This window comes from Electrophorus electricus, chromosome 6 (genome assembly GCF_013358815.1).
Source record: "Electrophorus electricus isolate fEleEle1 chromosome 6, fEleEle1.pri, whole genome shotgun sequence".
Lineage (NCBI taxonomy): Eukaryota > Metazoa > Chordata > Actinopteri > Gymnotiformes > Gymnotidae > Electrophorus > Electrophorus electricus.
In genome coordinates, this window is record NC_049540.1 from 29,917,034 (window position 1) to 29,942,750 (window position 25,717).

Sequence of the window (25,717 nt, forward strand, 5' to 3'; positions counted from 1 at the left end):
CTCAGCACAGGTTTGTAGTGGAACTGTCCATCATGTTTGTCTCATGTTATGTGTCAAGTCATTCATATGTGTACATTTACATCTGAACTGGACAAACATTCCACAAAACATCTACAATTTGAAAGTGAAACCATCACTCTGTGTGTTTATATGATTCAAATTCACTTTGGTTAAAGTCCTTGTTGTGTTTGAGAGCTGCAGCAGATGTCAGATGAACATTAGGCATATTATTATTATTCATCCAGACTGTATATTTATGTAATATACATCCCCAGCAGTTCAGTGTGACAGCACTTCAATTACTTTCCATTCATACTTTTTACAAAGGAGTTTGCCAATGAGAGAGAACCATGTGGACTCAAACACTCACACAGGACTTTCGCAGGGGAGGTGTCACGGCGCTCTGTTCCATGCAGGGATTACTTATTCATATCACATGAGGGGAAAAACACAGAAAACCCCCATAAAAATAAAACTGCTAGAAGCCAGTGACTGTGGTTCAGATGTTTCAGACAACAGCTTCAGCTATGTCTGCTTTCCAAATAAAAAACCTACAAAACCTCTTCAGTACTGCCTCTCTCTACACCTCGACACATCTGTTCCAACATGGAGAAACTAAGGAGTGCTATCATTTTCCTGTACTGACTGGGTTCTCTCAGGCTCTCTCCAGGGATGCTGGCATCTGTACCAGGTTCTTCCCCCACATGTCTGTCTAAACTCCTGCATACTAAACAGGTTTGGTTTTTTTACACTTTTCTTTCCCTTCAAATGACTTTTATTTTGTATTGTTAAAGTTCACTGTATGCAGCAAATTACTTTTATTTTGTGTTGTTACTGTTCACTGTATGCTTCAAATGACTTTTATTTTGTGGTATTGCTGCTCCCTTGTACTGCGGTAGGTCAAGCTTGTTACATGGGAATCACATTTAAATAGTCCAAATAGAACCAATAGTTAAATAAAACCAAAACAGAAGCTTGAGGTCAACGTTCTGTGAGACTAAACCGGCTATCTAAACCAACACCTACACACCAGCTGAACTGCACCTGTAAAGCACTATGTGAAACACACACACACACACACACACACACACACACACACACACACACACACACACACACACACACACACACACACACACAATCATTAAGTGGTTTTATATTTTCTTTAGGCATTTTACTTGAGCTTGAAGTGAGCTTGAATCAACATGACATCCAATCATATCCTTGAATAGAGGGAGGAACCATCCACCTTTAAAACATTACTGGGGCATCCACCATGGAAGCTAACCTATGCACCAATAGGAGAGTGGGGAGGAGCCCAGCAAGGACTCTCGGAGCCAATAGGAGAGTGGGGACAAGCCCAGCAAGGACTCTCAGAGCCAGTAGGATAATGGGGAGGACATGTTATGACATGTTATGCTATGTTATGCATGTGTTATGCATGTGTTATGACACATTATGCTATGTTATGCATGTGTTATGTATGTGTTATGACACATTATGCTATATGTATGTGTTATAACATGTTACACTACGTTATGCATGTATTATGTATGTTATATGTTATGCTATGTTATGTATTTGTTATGACATGTCATGCTATGTTATGTACTTGTTATGTCATGTTATGTTATGTATTATGTATTTGTTAGTATATGTTATGTTGTTATGTATGTTATGCATTTAATATGCCATGTTATGCGGTTATGCATGTTATGACATGTTATGCTATGTTATGTATGTGTTATGGCATGTTATGCTATGTTATATATTTATGATGTTATGCTATGCTATGCTGTTATGTATGTGTTATGACATGTTATGCTATGTTATGTATGTGTTATGTATATGTTATTTAAGGGTTAATTAAACACTAAAGCATTCAAACATCACTGTCCTGCCCATCAGCCCCCAACACCACATGTGTTCTGATGTCTCTGTGTTCTGATGTTTGTGTCCTGATGTCTCTGTATGTTGTCTGTGTTCTGATGTCTCTGTGTGTTCTGATGTCTGTGTGTCTTGATGTCTCTGTGTGTTCTGATGTCTGTGTTCTGATGTCTCTGTGTGTTCTGATGTTTGTGTTCTGATGTCTGTGTGTCCTGATGTCTCTGTATGTTGTCTGTGTTCTGATGTCTCTGTATGTTCTGATGTCTGTGTGTCCTGATGTCTCTGTATGTTCTGATGTTTGTGTTCTGATGTCTTTGTGTCCTGATGTCTCTGTATGTTCTGATGTCTGTGTCCTGATGTCTCTGTATGTTGTCTGTGTTCTGATGTCTCTGTGTGTTCTGATGTCTGTGTGTCTTGATGTCTCTGTGTGTTCTGATGTCTGTGTTCTGATGTCTCTGTGTGTTCTGATGTTTGTGTTCTGATGTCTGTGTGTCCTGATGTCTCTGTATGTTGTCTGTGTCCTGATGTCTCTGTATGTTCTGATGTCTGTGTGTCCTGATGTCTCTGTATGTTGTCTGTGTTCTGATGTCTCTGTGTGTCCTGATGTCTCTGTATGTTGTGTGTTCTGATGTCTCTGTATGTTCTGATGTCTGTGTGTCTTGATGTCTCTGTGTGTTCTGATGTCTGTGTTCTGATGTCTCTGTGTTCTGATGTTTGTGTTCTGATGTCTGTGTGTCCTGATGTCTCTGTATGTTGTCTGTGTCCTGATGTCTCTGTATGTTCTGATGTCTGTGTGTCCTGATGTCTCTGTATGTTGTCTGTGTTCTGATGTCTCTGTGTGTCCTGATGTCTCTGTATGATGTCTGTGTTCTGATGTCTCTGTGTGTTCTGATGTCTGTGTGTCCTGATGTCTCTGTGTGTTGTCTGTGTTCTGATGTCTCTGTGTTCTGATGTCTGTGTTCTGATGTCTCTGTGCTCTGTTGTCTCTGACCCATAGCCCATGTGCATGCTCATGGCTGCTGTTTCATCCATATTGAGGTCAAGAAGTGAAGGATGTAGCACAAAGAAGGAGAAAAAGAAGAGAAGCAGGAGGAGGTGGAGGAGGAGGAGAAGGAGAAGGCACAAAACGAGACATATAAACTCCAAGTCCCAGACTTCAGAGCTATGTACAGTGTTTATTGACAGAACAGCTTGTCCATGGAATCTCAGAGGTTAGTACAAACAGGGTCTCATTTCCTAGTGCGAGCGCTCTGTGGTGATGCTGTTGGAGAGGCCTGAGGGGGTGTGGTTACTTTATCAGGCCCACAGTGAGATCCCTCCGTGCACGGGGCTTGAGGCTTGGTGTGTGAACGTGTGCACTAAACCCATGCTGTCAGCTGCCCAGGATGCCCCTTTATTCTTTAGCGCGATTCAGCTTGTGTAGGAGTGTTACATATAAAGCACACTCGGCACAGGGGAAGAAGGCACACGCCAAATCTATTCAGAGCTACAGAATGACAGATGAGCGTTACTCTTCATGACAACTAGAGCATGCATCCATCCAGAGAGCGTACCTCACAACCTTTTGTTTCTGATCCTGTCCTCTCTCTCTCTCTCTCTCACACACTCACACACACACACACACTCACACACACACTCACACACACACTCACACACACACACACACTCACACTCACACACACACACACACACACACTCACACACACACACACACACACACACACACTCACACACACACACACACACACACACACACACACACACACACTCACGGTATAAGTTATGGTAAAAAATACCTTCTTATCTAGTAAATTCTGGAGTTCTTTGAACCTGAGATGTGCTGTGAAACATGTCAGTACTAAGGGGTGAAGTCAAATCTTCTCTTTTTACACCTACGTGTGGGCAAGAGATTTACAGAGAGACAGAAAGTGTTGATTCTCAGTGACAGTAAAAATCTCGGTTGGCTTTTTCTCTTCAAGCTGGAGATATGATAAATTAGGCATAACATGCTCCTGAAAGCCACAGTGGCATTCCTTCTTTAAAACACTCCACATTTGGCAAAAAGAAATCATTACAAAATCAATACGTTGAAGTCATCAGGTTTAGTACAGTAGCAAATAGGAACAATTGTTATACTAAGTGAGCAAATGTTTACATTGGTGAATTATCAGTGATTCTTTCCATAACATTGCTCAGTCATACAATAAAGTACAAACCAGGAAGTCTTTAAAAATGCATGTCCATAGAAATGGGATTATATTTACAGTAATAACTGGTTCCAGTTGAAAGGTTATCAGCACTGGGTCTTATATCAGCCCTAACACCCAAGTTTCTCATAATCATCTGTAATTATATACACCACCAACACTGGGATTTCTTCTGTAATTTAGGCAGTTGAGAAGAGTTTAGCATTTACCAAACTCACCAGGTAACGTCCCGAGACACAGAGTGAAGAGGTAGGGAGAAAATACGCTTGAATGTTCATACGTGTTTGATGGCAGTAAATTAATGTACTCAGTGGCGATGCAAACTGTTGCATTTTCTAAATTCCATTGCTTCAACAGGGCCTTACACACAACTCAAACTCACTCGCTGTATGTGACATGATCAGGACATGACAGTCATCTTGAACAGACACTGGTCCTCTCCACCTCCACCAGAAAATATTCACACTTTTAGGACATTTGAAAAAAGCTAAACTGTACTTCATAAACATTCATGTATTTCCTCCTCATGCCAAATGAAATAAATACTAAAGGGAATAAATAATTTCCAGAAGCCAGCAGGGATTCTTAGTTTGGGAACATCTGCCTGGCCCTGAACCTCTCGACACAGTCTCAAGATCTGGAATGTCATTATTAATAGAAAATGTAAACTTTTCTTCGATTATATAATATCATAGGCATGCGTGCATTGGCTATAGGGCAAGGATGGAGTACGAACAGTGAAGGTTAACTGTGCTAGAGAGCGTTAAAGGTAAGATGTTAACTGCAGTCCTGTTGTCAACTTGTTGTAGCTACGGATGTTCGGGATTATAGGTGGGTCTGTCATGCTAAACTTAGTTGCCGATGATTGTACTAAAAACTCATGAAAGCAAACACAACCATACAAAAAGTTATCATAACCAAACATGTTTGGAATTTTAGTATGACTGTTCTCCTTTACTGTTAAATTATATAACATGTTTTATTAGTGCAAAATATATAGTCTAACTGCAAAAGAATCTCATTTTGAGTCTGTCAACCCCCAAATCAGACCATCCTCCAAATCAGACCAACTCCAGAATCACACCAACCCCTCCACAGCCTCTATGGCTTTTGAATTCTAGTATGAAAACCTGCTCAAGGAAACTGTAATGCAAAAAATGCCAAGAAACCACTTTTCATACAGTTCATCACAAACACTACATTGTTATGCACCACTATAACACTAAAATACCGTAGTACCGTAGTTCTCAACGTTACCCACAACTTTCTTCTCAGTGAATAGTTTCTTCAGGCTCCACATCTTGTAACTATCTGGTTCACTAAAAGAAGCAATCTTTCACAGAAACAATATTTAACAAAACAATGGAACATAACAGCAGAGTATGAACTGTCTCTATGCTAATACACCTTCACGGACACAAGGAAGACCATTGCTCTGGTGTTCCTCCAGTCAGGACCATCCTATATTGTGCTTATGATTTTCAGACATTTCATTCTAAGGCGTCTTCCTGCATGCTGTGGATGTGAGGAGTGGACCCAGGGCTTCACAGAGTGAAGACTTCACCAATAATACCGAACTCCTGTCTGCTGTCCCAACATCTTGCCAAAGTCAGTTCTTCACGATTTCAAAAAGAAATAGATCATTTCATATGTAAACACAAATATATGCTTAAAGAACTCTTAGTTGCTTTGAATACATACATATACCCTTTTAACAATCCTATATAATATATATTTACAAGTCAGGGAGGAAAATGACAGAATTTCCTTTTTGTTCATTTTTCCCAGCGGGTTTGCATGAAGCAGACTCCTTAACCCCTTAACTGCTGGCTCTGGTCAGTAAAGTAGCGTAATCTTGAATAAACGTGTGTATGTAATGTTCAACCCCTGGAACTGCAAAAACAGCTAAGCAACATACACACAAAGAAAGAAAACATTAAGAAAAACAAATAACAAACAATAAAGTATATAAAGAAGAATTCTTGTATATAAAGAAACATTCTTGAAATTAAAATTCCGAATCATATTCTAGCAAAATTTTTAAAATTTTGCACATTGGCACTTATATCATGACATTTTAAAACCATGTTTTAATTTAATTTTAAACAGTGCTCTTATGATGTAGCACCTCACATTTTTTTGTGTCTTCCATATGCCGCAATACACTGAACTGAATCTCATGTTCAGAATGTTCACCAGTGTTCACTTTGTTCACCATTTTTCATGGTGTTCACCAGTGTTCCCAAGTGTTCACCTGTGTTCACCAGTGTTCCCCAGAGTTCACAGTGTTCACGGTGTTCACTATTGTTCCCCAGAGTTCACGGTGTTCACCAGTGTTCACCAGTATTCACCAGTGTTCCCTAGAGTTCACGGTGTTCAACAGTGTTCCTAAGTGTTCACCAGTATTCACTGTGTTCACCAGAGTTCACCAGTGTTCACCAGTGTTCATAGTGTTACCTTTTTAGAATGTTAAAGTTTTAGTCATACAGCTAAAAGCACGGTGGCAAAAACTGTTCTAAAATGATGAAGAGTAACAATTATATTTAAAAAATAAGCACGTAAAGTAAAAAAAAAAGTCACAACATGAAGAAATCTCAGCTACAAGTACAAAAGTGTCAGGCTGTATGACCCATCTTCAATGTCTAATTAAACTTTTTTGAACGCTTGGCAAAAATTCTGATATAATTTGTAAAAATCATAAAAATCAATATGTATCAAAAACAACATTTAAAAATACTTTTAGCAACACTTAAACTCACTACAGAACCTACTATGACATCTAAATGAGGCCTCTGGGACAGGCAGCGTTTGGTTAGAATCTCCCTCCGTTGGTGTCTATGTTAGCCAGCAATTAAGGTGCTCCAATGTTAACTGGAATTAGTTCTGTTTTTATATATTAACACGTTATAATAATTCAGTTTTGCTTCAGTGTTGCAAACCTAAATGGCAGGATATGAACAAGCAAACAAAAAAATGATACAAAAAGAAGGTGATGAAGGCTGGAAGCAGAGATGCTTCTCTTGCTGCCCCAGCGGGTGTTTAATTGACGTAGTAGAGCCAGTAGATGATGTTGAAGAAGGAGAAGACAGTGGGGAAGATCAACCTCGACCACTTGTCGATAGAGTTTACGTCAGTCAAGTCGGGGATGGTGATCTTGAGCTGAGAGGCGCGTCTGCGGAGACGGCTCTTCTTCTGCGCCACGTGCCGCTCCAGAGCGCTGCGACCGAAGCCGTGTCGGACCAGGCCAGGCTTGCGGTATTGCAGGGCGGAGCTGTCGTAGGCCAGCATGCTGCTACGTGGGTCGCCCAGGCCCAGCGCCAGCTCGGATCCGCCCAGCTCATTCTTCATCTCCAGAGGGCTGAGGAGGATGCTTTCGTGAGGTTCCATCTGCACGGAGAAAGAGGAACTCACTTATCACCAGAAGATCCACGAAACACGAGACACACAGAAGTACGGTGTTCACATACCAAATGCTATCTAATGTAAACAATGGCTTCTTACTCATCACTCAGACACTGAAACACCACTGCACACAAAACACACAAATTAGGACAACGAAGACACAAGGCTTTGTGAACATGGGTTGGAGCAGACATGGTACAAAGAAAAGCAGATCTGAGATACATCATGTCCCAATACGCTGTAGACTTTACACTCCTCCCAACACACTTTACACTTTACACTCCTCCCAACACGCTGTAGACTTTACACTCCTCCCAAAACACTTTACACTTTACACTCCTCCCAAAACACTTTACACTGAAACTCATTCCACCTGACAACTCAAAAAATTGAATAAAAAACAAAGCTGACTCATGTTCACAAACAGTGCACACAACTAAATCAGTGAAATGTCTGTAATGTATTACTGTGTTTTATCTTAAATCAAACTACCACTGAAATTCCACAGAGGATGTTGGATTTGGTATATTTTTTAAGATGATTTTTGGAATTTCTCGCAGGTGTTAAAGTGTGTTTGAACCCAGTAAACCCTGTACAATTATTTTTAACTCCCCACTAACAAGCAGGCAAGTTGACGCCTCATAGTTCTGATGAAATAATGACTGCTCTCGTACAGTGGTACTATTATGCTAACCCTCATGCACAGGATCTGTCCTGTACTTTAACTGTATTAAAGTTCTTTAGATAAGTAAACACTATTGATGCTCTCCAACCCTTAAAGGTGGCGACAGGCTCTGTTCTAGTTCATCTGACACCTGACAACAAAAAGCTGTCAAAAATAGAAGCCTTTTGTTCTGGCTCTGTTGTTTTCTCTGTTGTTGTCTGATGTATTTTAATGAATGTTATTCAGTAAAATACAATAGACGTAGAAGCAGAATTTGCAGCAGTAAAACAGCAGCACATAACAAACCTGCCATGACAATACATGAATGCTGATCAAATCTCATGTTTTACAAGCTCAGCCATTCTAGCATTGTTGAACAATCCCTTCAGATGCAGAGGGGGTTTGATCCACTGAGGGTGAATGTAGGTGATGGAAATGAGAAAAACACAACTTCAACATGCTCCAAATCAAAAGAAAACATTAAAGCCAGGATCTCAAATCAGTTTGGCAAATTGTGCTCCATAACTCGTTACGACTGTTTATTTATTTTTCAGGTACCTTGTTTTTTTGATCGCCTAGTCCTACTGCTGCATCGTCCACAAAGATCGGTTCCCACATGGACTCATGAGCGTCAATATCCCTCTGCTTCATTCTGGCATAGAGAGCATCGTCTCTCTGAACTACACTTCCCACAAACCACTGCAAGCATACAAAATCACCATGACATCAATCAGTGGCAATGAGATGAGGAGAATCTCCCAGTGGGGACTGGTAGTTTTGTGAGGCCTGAGCTTTGGTCTTCCTCAGCCTCTTAAGCATGTCTGGTCCCATTACACACAAATTCAGGTAGTCAAGGAAACATTCTGACAGTGGTTGCTATGGAGATCGGTTCTTTGGTTTATTTTTAGAATTTGCACTTTAAGACCCTTACAGTGCTAAAACTATGAATTACAACTATACATACTCTATGTCAACTACTCAAGGCTTCAATGCTCGGTCTGTAATTACACCAAGACTTTCATTTGTCTTTACCTAGAACACAGTTTTCCTTAAACTTCACTCCACAAGCCCTACTGCGTGTCGAGGTACGTGGACTGGGTGAAGTGGAATGTGAAGTAGATTCTGGATCTGAATAGAAGCAGCTGAGAGCAGAAGCATCGTCTCTGACTAAAATGTGTATCAGGTTCTCATGCTGATCCCATTAGATGGATTTGCAGATTATTTTAAACTGAATTATGTCTTTGCACTTTGCCATTAACTCTGGACATTTTTCGCAATAGAGAGGACAATTATTACTTTTTCACACTTTAAGAATAATTCTGAGATTTCATAATATGAAGGGAAGTGGTCGCCCTGGTGAATCCAGAACTTTTAATACTAGATTGATTTTTCTCCTGTTTTCTCCCAACTTTGGTCATTCTGTCCGCGCAGCTCTCTGATGTGGTCTGACACATACCAGCCGTTTGATTTAAAGGTAAGTTTAGAGTAGTGAGAAGAAACATGCTCTCTGATTTATTGTCTGAACAGACAAAGTTTTACTGCTATGACACTGGTAACCTAAAAATTAATAAGTCAAACATTCAAAAACATTTATAATATGAAAACTTGACAGAATGATCAGTGATCATTTACGATACATAAAGACTTAAACACAATTATACACAGCAAGTGAACAAGTTTGGTTTGTGTTCTGTTCTGGCCAGACTACCAACTCTGCTGGATTCATCATACATGTGAGATTCATCATACATCATATTTTAACTTTTGCAGATACTGCCAGAACAAAGACCGATTGACTCGAGAAATCAGTGAGGTGCTGTCAGACTCCCAACCTGTAAAAACTACATCTGGGTCCCTCCTCATCCTCACCTCATTTAGGTCCCTCCTCATCCTCACCTCATTTAGGTCCCTCCTCATCCTCACCTCATTTAGGTCCCTCCTCTTCCTCACCTCATTTAGGTCCCTCCTCATCCTCACCTCATTTAGGTCCCTCCTCTTCCTCACCTCGTCTGGGTCCCTCCTCATCCTCACCTCATTTAGGTCCCTCCTCATCCTCACCTCATTTAGGTCCCTCCTCATCCTCACCTCATTTAGGTCCCTCCTCTTCCTCACCTCATTTAGGTCCCTCCTCATCCTCACCTCATTTAGGTCCCTCCTCTTCCTCACCTCGTCTGGGTCCCTCCTCATCCTCACCACATTTAGGTCCCTCCTCTTCCTCACCTCGTCTGGGTCCCTCCTCATCCTCACCTCATTTAGGTCCCTCCTCTTCCTCACCTCGTGTGGGTCCCTCCTTATCCTCACCTTGTCTGGGTCCATCCACATCCTCACCTCGTTTGGGTCCCTCCTCATCCTCACCTCATTTGGGTCCCTCCTCATCCTCACCTCGTTTGGGTACCTCCTCATCCTCACCTCATTTGGGTACCTCCTCATCTTTACCTTGTCTGGGTCCCTCCACATCCTCACCTCGTTTGGGTCCCTCCTCATCCTCACCTCGTTTGGGTCCCTCCTCATCCTCACCTCGTTTGGGTCCCTCCACATCCTCACCTCGTTTGGGTCCCTCCTCATCCTCACCTCGTTTGGGTACCTCCTCATCTTTACCTTGTCTGGGTCCCTCCACATCCTCACCTCGTTTGGGTCCCTCCTCATCCTCACCTCGTTTGGGTCCCTCCTCATCCTCACCTCATTTGGGTACCTCCTCATCTTTACCTTGTCTGGGTCCCTCCACATCCTCACCTCGTTTGGGTCCCTCCTCATCCTCACCTTGTTTGGGTCCCTCCTCATCCTCACCTTGTTTGGGTCCCTCCTCATCCTCACCTCGTTTGGGTCCCTCCTCATCCTCACCTCGTTTGGGTACCTCCTCATCTTCACCTTGTTTGGGTCCCTCCACAAGCTCACCTCGTTTGGGTCCCTCCTCATCCTCACCTTGTCTGGGTCCCTCCACATCCTCACCTCGTTTGGGTCCCTCTTCATCCTCACCTCGTTTGGGTACCTCCTCATCTTCACCTTGTCTGGGTCCCTCCACAAGCTCACCTCGTTTGGGTCCCTCCTCATCCTCACCTCGTTTGGGTCCCTCCTCATCCTCACCTCGTTTGGGTCCCTCCTCATCCTCACCTCATTTGGGTCCCTCCTCATCCTCACCTTGTTTGGGTCCATCTTCATCTTCTCATTGTTGGCCGTGGCTGCCTTTTCTGCTGCTTTCTTCTGACGCTGAGGCCCTCGACCGAAGAAGATATAGTTGACGAGTGCGTACTCCAGCAGGGCGAGGAAGACGAAGACGAAGCAGCCCATCAGGTACATGTCGATGGCCTTCACGTAGGGGATCTTGGGAAGGGTCTCTCGCAAATGGGTGTTGATAGTTGTCATGGTGAGGACAGTAGTGATACCTGTGGTGGAATTACAGTAGCATGTCAAAGCACAAATACATTTTGGTTAATTTAATGCAGGAGAATGGACTATGCATTTATCCATTAGTGTGTAAATATTAAATTCTAAAACAGTGTTATTATGACTAACAGTACATAACAATCTGTGTCAGTAGCCTGCAAGCTACACGTGAAAACGTCTTCTTTTGTCTTTTTTTGTTATGCCTTTAATTAACCATTTAAAAGAGCCAATATTTTAATATTTCGATATGCATGTTGGAATTGCTGTAGCGTATTTTAAAACATTCAGTACATGTTTCAGTAAATTTGTTTTGACCACTGGTGTATCTCTTCTACAAAGGTTAGTTCTCTTGTTTTTATCACTCATGTTGAGATAGATGTGACCTACACAGTGTTTATGAATCTGCTGTTTCAGCTGTTGACTCCTGAGTGGTTATGAAGGTTTCTATAACCTACAGCGACTGGCAACAGGAATATTGCTCATATTCATAATACTACACTAATACTAATACACACTTCTGGTGTCAGTCTGATGGTTCTTCTGGAGTTTGTTGCCATAGCTACAGGACACTAGTGAATTACTGAATCATGATGAAAACTTAAATGTACTTCCTGTGTGACATCCTGTCATTAATTTGCCATAATGTGCAGAACTGGTGGTTAGGGTTAGGGATAGGGTCAGAGGTAGGGTCTGGGTCAGGGTTCTGTTTAACCCAAAGGTGTGTTAAGGTTAGGGTTAGTGGGTTAGGGTTGGGGTTAGGGTTAGAGTTAGGGTTAGGGTTAGTGGGTTAGGGTTAGGGTTAAGGGGGGTGTTCTGTGATGAGAGCATCACACATGCAAGCACACACACCCTGCAGCTTCTCATCAAAACCCCCTACAAATACACGAATCCATATCAGACTGCAATCAACAAAAGTACTTATACAGAAAGAAAAAGGGTGTGTGTGTGTGTGTGTGTGTGTGTGTGTGTGTGTGTGTGTGAAAGAGTGTGTGTGGGAGTGAGTATATATATATATATATATATATATATATATATATATATATATATATATATATATATATATATATATAAATTAGAGAACAATCTATGAACACTTGATTTTTTCATAAATAATGTAATTCTATGGTCTATGTAATTCTATGTAATTCTAATATTGTCTTCTATGGTCAAGATGAAGGATTTTTTGTTAGGGGTATACCATGCCATTAGAACAGTGTTTTACAAAGTAACCAAGTACTTCAACATAAAGCCTTTATTTAGCAGAAATCACAATGATCAACATTAGAGATCAGCATTGGCTGTAGCACAGATCACAACTACATTTCCTGAAGGTTACAACCGTCACCAATCAGTAGGAAACGTGCAGGCCGTTGCTTTGAATGACTTCAGCACATCTGAGGCCACAGGACATCACTAGTCTCTCACACTCTGGTGGGATTTTGGTCCACTCTTCTTGCAGTCTCTTCCACAGTTCAGTGACTGTTGTGGGTTTCTTGGCCATAACTTTGTCACTAAGGGTTTTCCAGGTTTTCTATTGGGTGTAGATCAGGACTCTGATCTGGCCATTTCACTGTTTCAGTGCAAAGGAACTGCTTTACTCGCTTTGCTGTGGCAGGGGCTTTGTCCTGCAGGAAAATTGCTGGCTGACTGAGTGATGAACACAAGGAAGGAACCACGTGTTGTTGAAGAAGGTTCTGATACACACTTGCATTCACTCTGCCATGCAGCTGTGTGAGAGGTCCAACTCCTGCTGGGGAAAACATTCCCAAAACCATGACACTTCCTCCTCCACCTTTCACTGACTTCTTTACACACTTTGGATTCAGTCTTTCCCCAGTTTGTCGACAAACATAATGTCTCCCATCAGACCCAAATAAACTAAAGTTGCTTTCATCACTAAGTGAACTCTGGACCACTTCTCTGTCCACACAACATGCTCCTCAGCAAAGGTTAGTCTCACCTTTTGATTCTTGCCGCTAATGAGAGGTTTGGAGGTTTTTGGCTTTCAGTCCAATTGCTCTTAAACGTCGAGACACTGTATGACGAGACAGATCCTTACCCTATTCAGTGCTTAACCGGCGAGCAATTCCAGCTGCAGTGTTGAAGCGATTACCTGTGGAGATTCTCTGCATTATCCTGTCCTTTCTTGCATTTGTCTTTCGTGGGCGACCAGCCTTCTTGGGGACTTGAATGAGTTTGTGATGTTGTAAAGATTTAATATTCTAGAAATCACAGACTTGGAACGACCAACTTCTCTTGCTATGGCTGATAGGGTCACTCGTTTGGCTTCATCTGGACAACCTGCTGCCGGAGGGTTTCAGTCACTTTGGAACGGCTCACCAACTTGCACAGTCAGTGAAAACTGGGGTTAGGCTGCCAGGTAAATAGGGTTTGTCAGATAATTAAGGAAATTAGCACCAGGTGCCAGATTAACACCCAATATTAGCACCAACTTGCAGGTATCTGCAAGTGTTCCCTAAATTTCAGTATTATTTCAATTATCTCATTTAAGTTTTTTATACTGTGCTTTAGAATATATATAACTCATGAAATAAGCTTAAAATACGGCTTTTTCACTCCAGTTAGAATAAATTCACATAGGTCTACATTTAGGAAGTTGTGTGTTGTTCTCTAATTTTGAGCTGCAGTGTGTTTGTATATCTATCTATCTATCTATCTATCTATCTATCTATCTATCTATCTATCTATCTATCTATCTATCTATCTATCTATCTATCTATCTATCTATCTATCTGTGTGTGTATCTATCTATCTATCTATCTCTCTCTCTCTCTCTCTCTCTCTCTCTCTATATATATATATATATATATATATGTGTGTGTGTGTGTGTGTGTGTGTGTGTGTGTGTGTGTGTGTCATAAGCCTGGTGCGATGGCCTTACATAATCAAATATGATCATGGAAAAACTGAGTCATTCAGGAAATTTAAAAAAAAGGCAGACAAGCAAATGGAAGGAAAGAAGACGTAGGCAAATCAGAGCATGAAGCTCCACCCATGACTCCACCCACAACTGCACCCATGACTCCACCCATGACTCCACCCATTTTCAAACATGCAGAGATATCGTGTTTGGAGGCAAAGGGGTGAGAACAGGAATGGCACTACTCTTAATGAACTTCCCAGTCTTGGCTTCAAAGGAAGAAATAATAATAATAATAATAATAATAATAATAATAATAATAAATGTATGTATTTATTTATTTTAAAAAATATTGTAAAAACATTATTTTATCATTTATTTATTGTTTTGAAACCTACATCTGCTAACTTGTCATAAAGATTTGCAATAAAACAGAATCGCAAAACTGCAGTTCTTTTGTTTTCTTCTGAAATGGTGATGATGTCAGACTTTTGTCTGAGCAGTAAATCAGGGTGTGACTGTAACCCCAGACATAGATGTGTCTAACCCTAACCCTGAATCCTAACTCTAACCCTAATCTTAATCCTAATCCTAATCCTAAACCCTAACTCTAACCCTAACCCTAACCCAACCCTAATCCTAAACCCTAACTCTAACCCTAATCCTAACCCTAACCTAATCCTAATCCTAAACCCTAACTCTAACCCTAACCCTAACCCAACCCTAATCCTAAACCCTAACTCTAACCCTAATCCTAATCCTAATCCTAAACCCTAACTCTAACCCTAACTTTAACTCTAACTCTAACCCTACCCCTAACACCTAACTCTAGCCCTAACCCTAACCCTAAACCCTAACTCCAACCCTAATCCTAATCCTAATCCTAATCCTAATCCTAACTTTAACTCTAATCCTAATCCTAACCCTAACTCTAACCCTAACCCTAACCCTAAATCTAACCCTAACCTAACCCTAACTCTAACCCTAATCCTAACCCTAACTCTAACCCTAATCCTAATCCTAATCCTAATCCTAATCCTAATTTTAACTCTAATCCTAATCCTAACCCTAACTCTAACCCTAACCCTAAATCTAACTCTAACCTTAACCCTAAACCCTAACTCTAACCCTAATGTTAACCCTAACCCTAATTCTAACTTTAACCCTAACCTTAAACTCTAATCCTAATCCTGACTTTAACTCTAACCCTAACCCTAAATCCTAACTCTAACCATAATACTAACCCTAACTCTAACCCTAACCCTAACTCCCACTCTAACCCTAACCCTAACCCTAACCCTAACCCTAATTCTAACCCTAACCCTAACCCTAACTCCCACTCTAACCCTAACCCTAACTCTAACCCTAACCCTAATTCTAACCCTAACTCTAACCCTAACCCTAATTCTAACTCTAACCCTAACCCTAATTCTAACCCTAACTCTAACCCTAACCCTAACCCTAACTCTAACCCTAATTCTAACTCTAACCCCTAACCCTAACCCTAACTCTAACTCTAGCGCTAACCCTAATTCTAACCCTAACTCCCACTCTAACCCTAACTCCCACTCTAACCCTAACCCTAACCCTAACTCCCACTCTAACCCTAACCCTAACTCTAACCCTAACCCTAATTCTAACCCTAACTCTAACCCTAACCCTAATTCTAACTCTAACCCTAACCCTAATTCTAACCCTAACTCTAACCCTAACCCTAACCCTAACTCTAACCCTAATTCTAACTCTAACCCCTAACCCTAACCCTAACTCTAACTCTAGCGCTAACCCTAATTCTAACCCTAACTCCCACTCTAACCCTAACCCTAACTCTAACCCTAACCCTAATTCTAACCCTAACTCTAACCCTAACCCTAACTCTAACTCTAGCGCTAACCCTAACCCTAACCCTAATTCTAACTATAACCCTAACCTTAAACACCAACTCTAACCCTAACCCTAACGCTTTGGACAGGCTCTGATGATGTTATCAGACTGACCACAGTAATTCAAATATCCTGTTTATCTGTCATTACTGTTTCGGCTACCAGTACGTCATTCACTTCTAATAGTTGCGTTACAGACGAGTACGTCTGTATGTAAAGTGTCTACTGCCTCATTCCTACTTGGACAAAAGACAAAGTTGTAAAGTGTCTGGTCTGAGTGAACCAGCTGCAGGGTGGAAGTGATGCTGATGACAAGCTCACCTAAAGCAACCCGGGCGGCGGATGCGTCGTAGTTAATCCAGAAGGAGACCCAGGACAGGATGGTGATCAGGATGGAAGGCATGTACGTTTGCAGGATGAAATATCCGATGTTCCTCTTCAGCTTGAAACTGAGAGATAGTCGAGGGTAGGCTCCTGACCCCCCCCACACACACACACAAACACACAGAACAGCACAGCACAAGCAGCTCAGTTAAACACAACAGCTCATCTCAGACAACTTTTCACTACTGCACAGCTTCCCTAAACTGGTGCAAGGTGTGTCCAGATCGAAGCCTTAACACACACCATGCTAGATCACAGCAGGGTCGTGGCAGGCCTGTTTTAGCACTTAGCACTTTAGCGGTGTAATGGGGGTGAAAATCACTCCCTGAAAGGCCAATATTAGCTGACTACCTTACTCTGTGCAAACGGACTGATTATAGCGCCGTTAGGCAATGATAAAGATTACGGGCTTTTTCCCTTCGAGGGAGAATTCTCATTATAAGAGGAATGTGGTCCAAGAACAGGCTAATTCTGGAGGTACTAGCAGTGTGGTGTTCTAGTGGAGGGGTCCAGGAGGTGGTGCTATCTTCAGCACATACCACGTAGCACACCACACCAGTGTATTAAGTGAATACTACTGATTAATTAGATGACTCCAACATAGACACGTCTACAACTCTCTACATCACTAAGAATGCTGAGATTTACAAATCACTCAAATTAAAATAAATATATATACCTGTTAGGGTTATAATATATATATAACATATACCTGTTAGGGTTATTATATATATTTAAATATATGGTGTGCCCCCAGTTTAATACCAGTATATAACGTAGCCCACCACACCAGTGCCCGCAGTCTAATACCAGTATATAACGTAGCCCACCACACCAGTGCCCCCAGTCTAATACAGTATATAACGTAGCCCACCACACCAGTGCCCCCAGTCTAATACCAGTATATAACGTAGCCCACCACACCAGTGCCCGCAGTCTAATACCAGTATATAACGTAGCCCACCACACCAGTGCCCGCAGTCTAATACCAGTATATAACGTAGCCCACCACACCAGTGCCCGCAGTCTAATACCAGTATATAACGTAGCCCACCACACCAGTGCCCGCAGTCTAATACCAGTATATAACGTAGCCCACCACACCAGTGCCCCCAGTCTAATACCAGTATATAACCTAGCCCACCACACCAGTGCCCGCAGTCTAATACCAGTATATAACGTAGCCCACCACACCAGTGCCCGCAGTCTAATACCAGTATATAACGTAGCCCACCACACCAGTGCCCCCAGTCTAATACCAGTATATAACGTAGCCCACCACACCAGTGCCCCCAGTCTAATACCAGTATATAACCTAGCCCACCACACCAGTGCCCGCAGTCTAATACCAGTATATAACGTAGCCCACCACACCAGTGCCCGCAGTCTAATACCAGTATATAACGTAGCCCACCACACCAGTGCCCGCAGTCTAATACCAGTATATAACCTAGCCCACCACACCAGTGCCCGCAGTCTAATACCAGTATATAACGTAGCCCACCACACCAGTGCCCGCAGTTTAATACCAGTATATAACGTAGCCCACCACACCAGTGCCCGCAGTCTAATACCAGTATATAACGTAGCCCACCACACCAGTGCCCGCAGTCTAATACCAGTATATAACGTAGCCCACCACACCAGTGCCCGCAGTCTAATACCAGTATATAACGTAGCCCACCACACCAGTGCCCGCAGTCTAATACCAGTATATAACGTAGCCCACCACACCAGTGCCCGCAGTCTAATACCAGTATATAACGTAGCCCACCACACCAGTGCCCGCAGTCTAATACCAGTATATAACGTAGCCCACCACACCAGTGCCCGCAGTCTAATACCAGTATATAACGTAGCCCACCACACCAGTGCCCGCAGTCTAATACCAGCATATAACGTAGCCCACCACACCAGTGCCCGCAGTCTAATACCAATATATAACATAGCCCACCACACCAGTGCCCGCAGTCTAATACCAGTATATAACGTAGCCCACCACACCAGTGCCCCCAGTCTAATACCAGTATACCACATAGTCCACCATCACTCTAATCCCAATGTCTCAAGTGTTCCAAATGAGACCACAGTGCTCTATCTTTGAAAGGTTTGTCAAAGCCCCATCACGCTACACTGCACCCTCAGCTCCACCTCTCCAACTCTCCACAGAGCCTACAACCACATACCTAATACACCTGTGTGTTGGGTGTGTGTGTGTGTGTTGGGTGTGTGTGTGTGTGTGTGTGTGTGTGTTGGGTGTGTGTTGGGTGTGTGTGTGTGTGTTGGGTGTGTGTTGGGTGCTCAGACACCCTCTGCACCCATCACCTTTGCTCCAGCCTGGAGGACACCAGCACACTAGTTTCATCAAGGCAGATAATTCCAGACTTCCTCATCAACTGGTTCACGAAAATCAGGAGAACAGAAATGAAAACTGTAGCTGAGAAGATCTAGAGAACCATTACAGGAGGAGAACTGTTAAACTGCTAAAATCTCAAAAAGGGTTCAAGGAATGAACGTGAGGTCACCACATGAGGTCATCAGATGATGTCATCAGGCTCTGGAGTTCTGCTCCTACACAATGTATTACACTCACCTGTGGAGAAGGCCACACCCTTACTCGTGGAGAATACCATGTTCTTACCTGTGGAGAAGACCACATTCTTGGATATGAGCTTGTAGTCCACGATGGAGAACTGAGGCAGCTCTATTCTCTCCACGCCTGTCACCGCGTGGTCACCTCCACGCCAGTAGAACTCAATGTCATCTGTAGTGTAGCCATCTATGTTTGGACAAGACATAAAATCATGTGAGTGTATGCACCTGAGAAAGAGAGAGAGAGAGAGAGAGAGAGAGAGAGAGAGAGAGAGGGAGAGAATGAGAGAGAGAGAGAGAGAGAGATAGAGAGAGATAGAGACTGAGGTGTGTGGGGGGTTCGTATGTTTGCTGTTGTGTTGTAAACTGTACTGTACCCTCCCACACCATGTATATATAACTGTACTGTACCCAACATCATGTATATATAACTGTACTGTACCCAACATCATGTATATATAACTGTACTGTACCCAACACCATGTATATATAGCTGTACTGTACCCAACACCATGTATATATAACTGTATTGTACCCCACCCTCATCATGTATATATATAAGTATTGTACCCCACACCATGCATATATAACTGTATTGTACCCAACATCATGTATATATAACTGTACTGTACCCAACACCATGTATATATAGCTGTACTGTACCCAACATCATGTATATATAACTGTACTGTACCCAACACCATGTATATATAACTGTACTGTACCCAACACCATGCATATATAACTGTATTGTACCCCACCCTCATCATGGAAATATAACTGTATTGTACACCCACATCATGTATATATAACTGTACTGTACCCAACACCATGTATATATAACTGTACTGTACCGCACACCATGTATATAACTGTATTGTACCGCACACCATGTATATATAACTGTATTGTACCCCACACCATGTATATATAACTGTATTGTACCCCGCACCATGTATATATAACTGTACTGTACCCCACACCGTGTATATATAACTGTAGTGTACCCCACACCATGTATATATAACTGTATTGTACCCAACACCATGTATATATAACTGTATTGTACCCCTAACCAACCCCATGAGGTTCACAAAAGCATTTCAATACACAACCAACTTTCTAATGCACATGGCAAATAACCTTGAAATGAGAGAGAGAGAGAGAGAGAGAGAGTGAGAGAGGAGAGAGAGAGTGGAGGAGAGAGAGAAAGAGAGAGAGGGATAGACAGAAGTGGTCCACCAGGGCTGACGTCCTCTGTGTAATAATGCAGCTCTAGTATCACTTCCCTTCACTGTAGCCCAGTCACATGTTGCAGGCATTATGGGTCATTAGTGTGGAGTGACTGTACACCAGTGTATTAAGTGAATATATATATATATATATATTACCATCACCAGGCGCGTGTGAGCAACTAGATATCTAAACAAAATGAAACCATTCTAGACATTCTAGACTAATGGAAAATCCACATTGTAGTTCTGGCACTTTGCGTCTGTTCATATTCTTGATGCTGTGGTTTTGAATTACTGTAAAATATTTGTCACATATTGCCACCGACAGGCAGAAGTGATGCAGAAATGTTCCAGCACTTGGGCTGAACTATTAAGTGCGATCACGAACGTGTTCTGTGTTTACCTTTGGTAAAAGCCAGCATGAATATTTAAACAGCACAAGAGCTACTGGCTGTAGCTCAGTGGTTAAGGTACTTGACTTGTAATCAGAAGGTTGTCAGTTCAAGCCCCAACACTGCCAAGTTGCTGTTGTTGGGTCTCTGAGCAAGACCCTTAATTGCTCAAGCTGTACTCAGGCATAACTGAAAGCCCATTTGGATAAAAGTGTCAGTCAGTTAAATGCCGTAGTTGAAAAATGTTTGGCCTGCTGGTTCATGCCATCAACTGCAGCTGGGCAGTGAAGCACACCTGTGTTACCCATGTGTGGATCCAGGGCATTAATGATCTTAAAGGATCCTGGTGAAAACTGATACACCATAAATATCATTATGCACTGGCCTGCCTCAGAACACATGTTCAGTGACTCTGGCGGAGAGCTTCTGTATAAATCCTGGTTCTAGAAGAATACATCAACAAACAAACCAAACCTCCTTCCATATTTTTCTGATTTCAGGGGACTCGTGTGTCACGGTGCTTTAGTGGACATGGTGCTTTTGGTGGACATGTGGGGCAGACTCGTCCTCTGACTCACAGTGGACTAAGGCCACAAGACCCTCCTCTGCATGCAAGCCGTGATAGTCCCGTCTGAATGTGACCTTGGTCTTTGTGCGGTTGCCAAGGCATTCTGAAACCCCCCTGCTCCATTGTTTATACGCCGCTGTGTCTGCCTTTGCAGATGAGCTTTAGCCTGTCACACATCAGTGCATCCGAGTCTCCCGCTCTGCGACTGAACGCATGTGTGCTGGCCACTGCTGAACGGGGTGGCAGGTGGCTCTGTCTCCAGCTGACACGCTGAATCTCCCAAACACTTCAGGGATTGAACAGACCATGAACAATCCGTCCAGAAATACTGCCCCTTTACCCGGCCCATCCACGTCATTGGCACTGGCACTGACCACGGTATTATCAATTACTGTTTAAGGTTTCAGAAATATCAAGTGTCATGTGACCAGATCCATTCACATGGCAGCAAAATCTGTCTTGCTCACACTAACTGGTATGAATTGTTCGTGAGATTAAATTGACAGACTAGTGCTTGAGATTAGGTAACGGGTTCTCCTAGGTAACGTGTTCTCCTAGGAAACGATTTCTCCTAGGAAACAGATTCTCCTAGGTCGAGGGCATGGTTTTGCTTTTTTATGCGGATGAGAGATGCATCAGGCATTGGTTGCATGGATCTCTAGAGCAGAGCTGAAATGAATGTTTTAAAACAACAGTTTAAAACGAGTTTAATCCTATTTCTGGGGTCCAATTAAAAGTGTGTCCATACTATCCACACTGCACACACACACACACACACACACACACACACACACACTCTTGATTGTGCTGGTAGCAAACAGTATAATGGCCAGCAGCAGTACAAGCCCAGACTAGCCCACCACACACCTCGTCCCCTAGAGGGCGCTAGTAGTATGTAACGTTAGGGCTCATATCTAAAAGCGGATGCCAGCTTCTCTGCGTTGTGCTTCGCCAGTGCAGAAAGTTTGCCTAATACATGGTGGGCCGTGGAGATAACATCTGTGAGCAGGGAACACTGGGTAAGTCACCTCTGTGAAGAAAGACTTATCCTGCTCCAGGCTGGGAAACGGAGTCTTTTTATTGCACATGGCTTCATTCGCACATGACAAGGCCCAAGGACGAGACGCACATGCAGAAGGAGCTACAGGAAGCATCTGCTCGAAGCAGCTCTCACAAGCCCCCCGTGTCTGGATTAAACTCGGAGCGAAGCCCCTTACATGTAGATCGCATGTGACATCAGTGCCATGCACATGAGGCTTTGAAGCCCTTGCTGTCTACAGTCTTAAGCCCTGGTGTTTGAAGTCCTCTCTAGCTACACAGTCTGGTGTTTGAAACCCTCTCTGTCTACAGTCTTAAGCTCAGGTGTTTGAAGCCCTCTCTGTCTACAGTCTTAAGATCTGGTGTTTGAAGTCCTCTCTGTCTACAGTCTGAAGCCCTGGTGTTTGAAGCCCTCTCTGTCTACAGTCTTAAGATCTGGTGTTTGAAGTCCTCTCTGTCTACAGTCTGAAGCCCTGGTGTTTGAAGCCCTCTCTGTCTACAGTCTTAAGATCTGGTGTTTGAAGCCCTCTCTGTCTACAGTCTTAAGCCCTGGTGTTTGAAGCCCTCTCTGTCTACACAGTCTGGTGTTTGAAGCCCTCTCTGTCTACAGTCTTAAGCCCTGGTGTTTGAAGCCCTCTCTGTCTACAGTCTTAAGATCTGGTGTTTGAAGCCCTCTCTGTCTACAGTCTTAAGCCCTGGTGTTTGAAGCCCTCTCTGTCTACACAGTCTGGTGTTTGAAGCCCCCTCTGTCTACAGTCTTAAGCCCTGGTGTTTGAAGCCCTCTCTGTCTACAGTCTTAAGATCTGGTGTTTGAAGCCCTCTCTGTCTACAGTCTTAAGCCCTGGTGTTTGAAGCCCTCTCTGTCTACACAGTCTGGTGTTTGAAGTCCATGTCAGTGTTACTGGCAGTGCTTTGTCTGCATCACCAGCACTTCCCAGCATGCACATGCCTCCCTTAACAACCTCTATTGCATCATTCTGCAGGGAAAAATCTCCTAGGACATAGGATGTGTCCACGTCCTGAGAACCCCTGTCTCCTGTCCTCCAAGACCTCCTTCAGCTGGGCTCTCCAGCAAAAGTTCACGCAGCGCAGTTCTGCGTCATGGACACAAGGGGCCGAACTCCTCTGTGTGGAACGCTGTCCGTCTAATGACCACAGACCAGGAAGATCGACAGCAGCAGACCACCTTCTCCATCTCTCTGACCTTTTATGTCAGTGGGAGAAACGTAGTGAAGCTCTTTCAACATGTCTGCCAGGAGAAGTTACTGAGCCATTCAAATCATCACTATTGATTTATATCAAATTATTTTTGCTTTAAAGCTCATGGTTCTTTTGCTCATGTACATTTTTGTGATATTATTTTTGTTAAACAATAGATGTGGATAGTGATGATAAACACACCAGGCCATCGCTGAATACAGCTGGCCTCTCCGAGAGCTGTGTCAGTATGGCCTACTGCTCAGAGACGCAGCGTCTTGGCCCTTTCCTGAGTAAACACTCACACTGCATCTCCAGAGAGAAAACAGCAATCATGCCTCAATTACAATTAGACCTGAAAAATCAAGAAAGAAGAGATTCTGCATCTAATTTAATTTTTTCCTTTTACATTACCTGTGATATTTTATTACTATTGTTATTAATGGCCTTATTGTTTGACAATTTGAATAATATTTTCAGTATTCCTCAGTCATGTGAAATCACACACAGGAGAAAAGAGACATTTCTTGTGTTAAATTATAGTCACACTCTTAAAAATTTAATTTGGCCATTTAAGATTTTAAAGTGTTCAGTCAGAAATTAAGTAGTGAAAGTAGTAAAAGTGACTGTATATTACAAAGTGCCCCATATTCTGAAGTTTTTGATGATAGCCTCCACCATGAAAGACTCCACCTGCTGTAGTTTCAGTTACTCACGTTCCCTGTCATGGCACATTTAGCATGAAATATTCCACCAATTATTCCTCCAAGAATAATGTGTTGGCCTTTTTTAATGATGCATTTTCTGGCAGGAGAGAATGAGTTGCCAAGTGAGACAAGGGAGGGTTGTCAGAGAGGATAGTCGGGGTCAGGGGTTAGGGAGGGGGGTCGGGGTCAGGGGTTAGGGAGGGGGGTCAGGGGTTAGGGAGGGGGGTCAGGGTCAGGGGTTAGGGAGGGGGGTCAGGGGTTAGGGAGGAGAGTCAGGGTCAGGGGTTAGGGAGGAGAGTCAGGGTCAGGGGTTAGGGAGGGGGGTCAGGGGTTAGGGAGGGGGGTCAGGGTCAGGGGTTAGGGAGGGGGGTCAGGGGTTAGGGAGGAGAGTCAGGGTCAGGGGTTAGGGAGGAGAGTCAGGGTCAGGGGTTAGGGAGGGGGGGTCAGGGGTTAGGGAGGAGAGTCAGGGTCAGGGGTTAGGGAGGGGGGTCAGGGTCAGGAGGTCAGGGGGTCAGCATTCTGCAGCGCTGACCTATTTATGATATGTTTTGATAGACATTAAAAAGCCCTTCTGTAAGTCTGTAAGTCGTACAAGTGCCTCACCCTCATCATCCTCATCACCCTCGTCTCCCTCATCATCCTCATCACCCTCGTTACCCTGTAACCTATATGGACAAAAGTAATAGGACACCTACAAATTACACCTACAGGAACTAGGTGATGTCCCATTCCAGAACCACAGGTGTTAATATGAAGTTGGCCGCATTTTGCTGCCATAAACTTTCTCCAAGATTTTGGAGTGTGTCTGAGAGAACCTTTGTCTATTTAACCAGTGGAGCATTTGTGAGGACAGACACTGATTCTGGACGAGAGGGCCTGGATCACAGTCTCCATTCTAGTTCGTCCCAGCAGTGTTTGATGGGGTTGAGGTCAGGGTTCTCTATGGGCCAGTCACATTCGTCCACAACAGACTCACCATGCCTTTATGGACCTCGCTTTGTGCACTGGGACACAGTCATGCTGGGACAGTAAAGGTCCTTCCACAAACTGTCCCACAAAGCAAGAAGCACACAACAGTCCAGAATGTCTTGGTATTATGAATTATTAATATTTCCTTCACTGGGACTAAAGGGTCTAGACCAAACCCTGAAGAACAACCCCATAACATTATCTGTCCTCCACCAAACCTTACAGCTGACAGTGCAGTCAGACATTCGCCAAACTCAGACTCATCCATCAGAAAGATAGATAAGTGTGATTTGTTACTCCACAGAACACGTTTCTACTGCTCCAGAG

At 43.1% G+C, this 25,717-nt stretch overlaps 1 protein-coding gene across 2 annotated transcripts in view; it reads right to left on the reverse strand.

Annotated features, from left to right (window-relative positions):
* Positions 1–3,970: 3,970 nt before the first annotated feature.
* The window catches only part of LOC113590552 (gamma-aminobutyric acid receptor subunit beta-2), a 62,555-nt gene continuing 40,808 nt past the window's right edge, over positions 3,971–25,717 (reverse strand). Inside the window, exons 6-10 of one of the 2 annotated variants that reach the window (XM_035527383.1) lie at positions 19,334–19,471; positions 16,630–16,782; positions 11,299–11,543; positions 8,719–8,859; positions 3,971–7,481 (exon numbers count right to left, since the gene is read on the reverse strand). In XM_035527383.1, coding sequence (XP_035383276.1) covers positions 7,134–7,481; positions 8,719–8,859; positions 11,299–11,543; positions 16,630–16,782; positions 19,334–19,471 — 1,025 coding nt within the window. In that variant the 3' untranslated portion in view covers positions 3,971–7,133. The remainder of the gene's footprint in view (positions 7,482–8,718; positions 8,860–11,298; positions 11,544–16,629; positions 16,783–19,333; positions 19,472–25,717) is intronic. The other variant, XM_035527384.1, reaches the window with a different exon arrangement.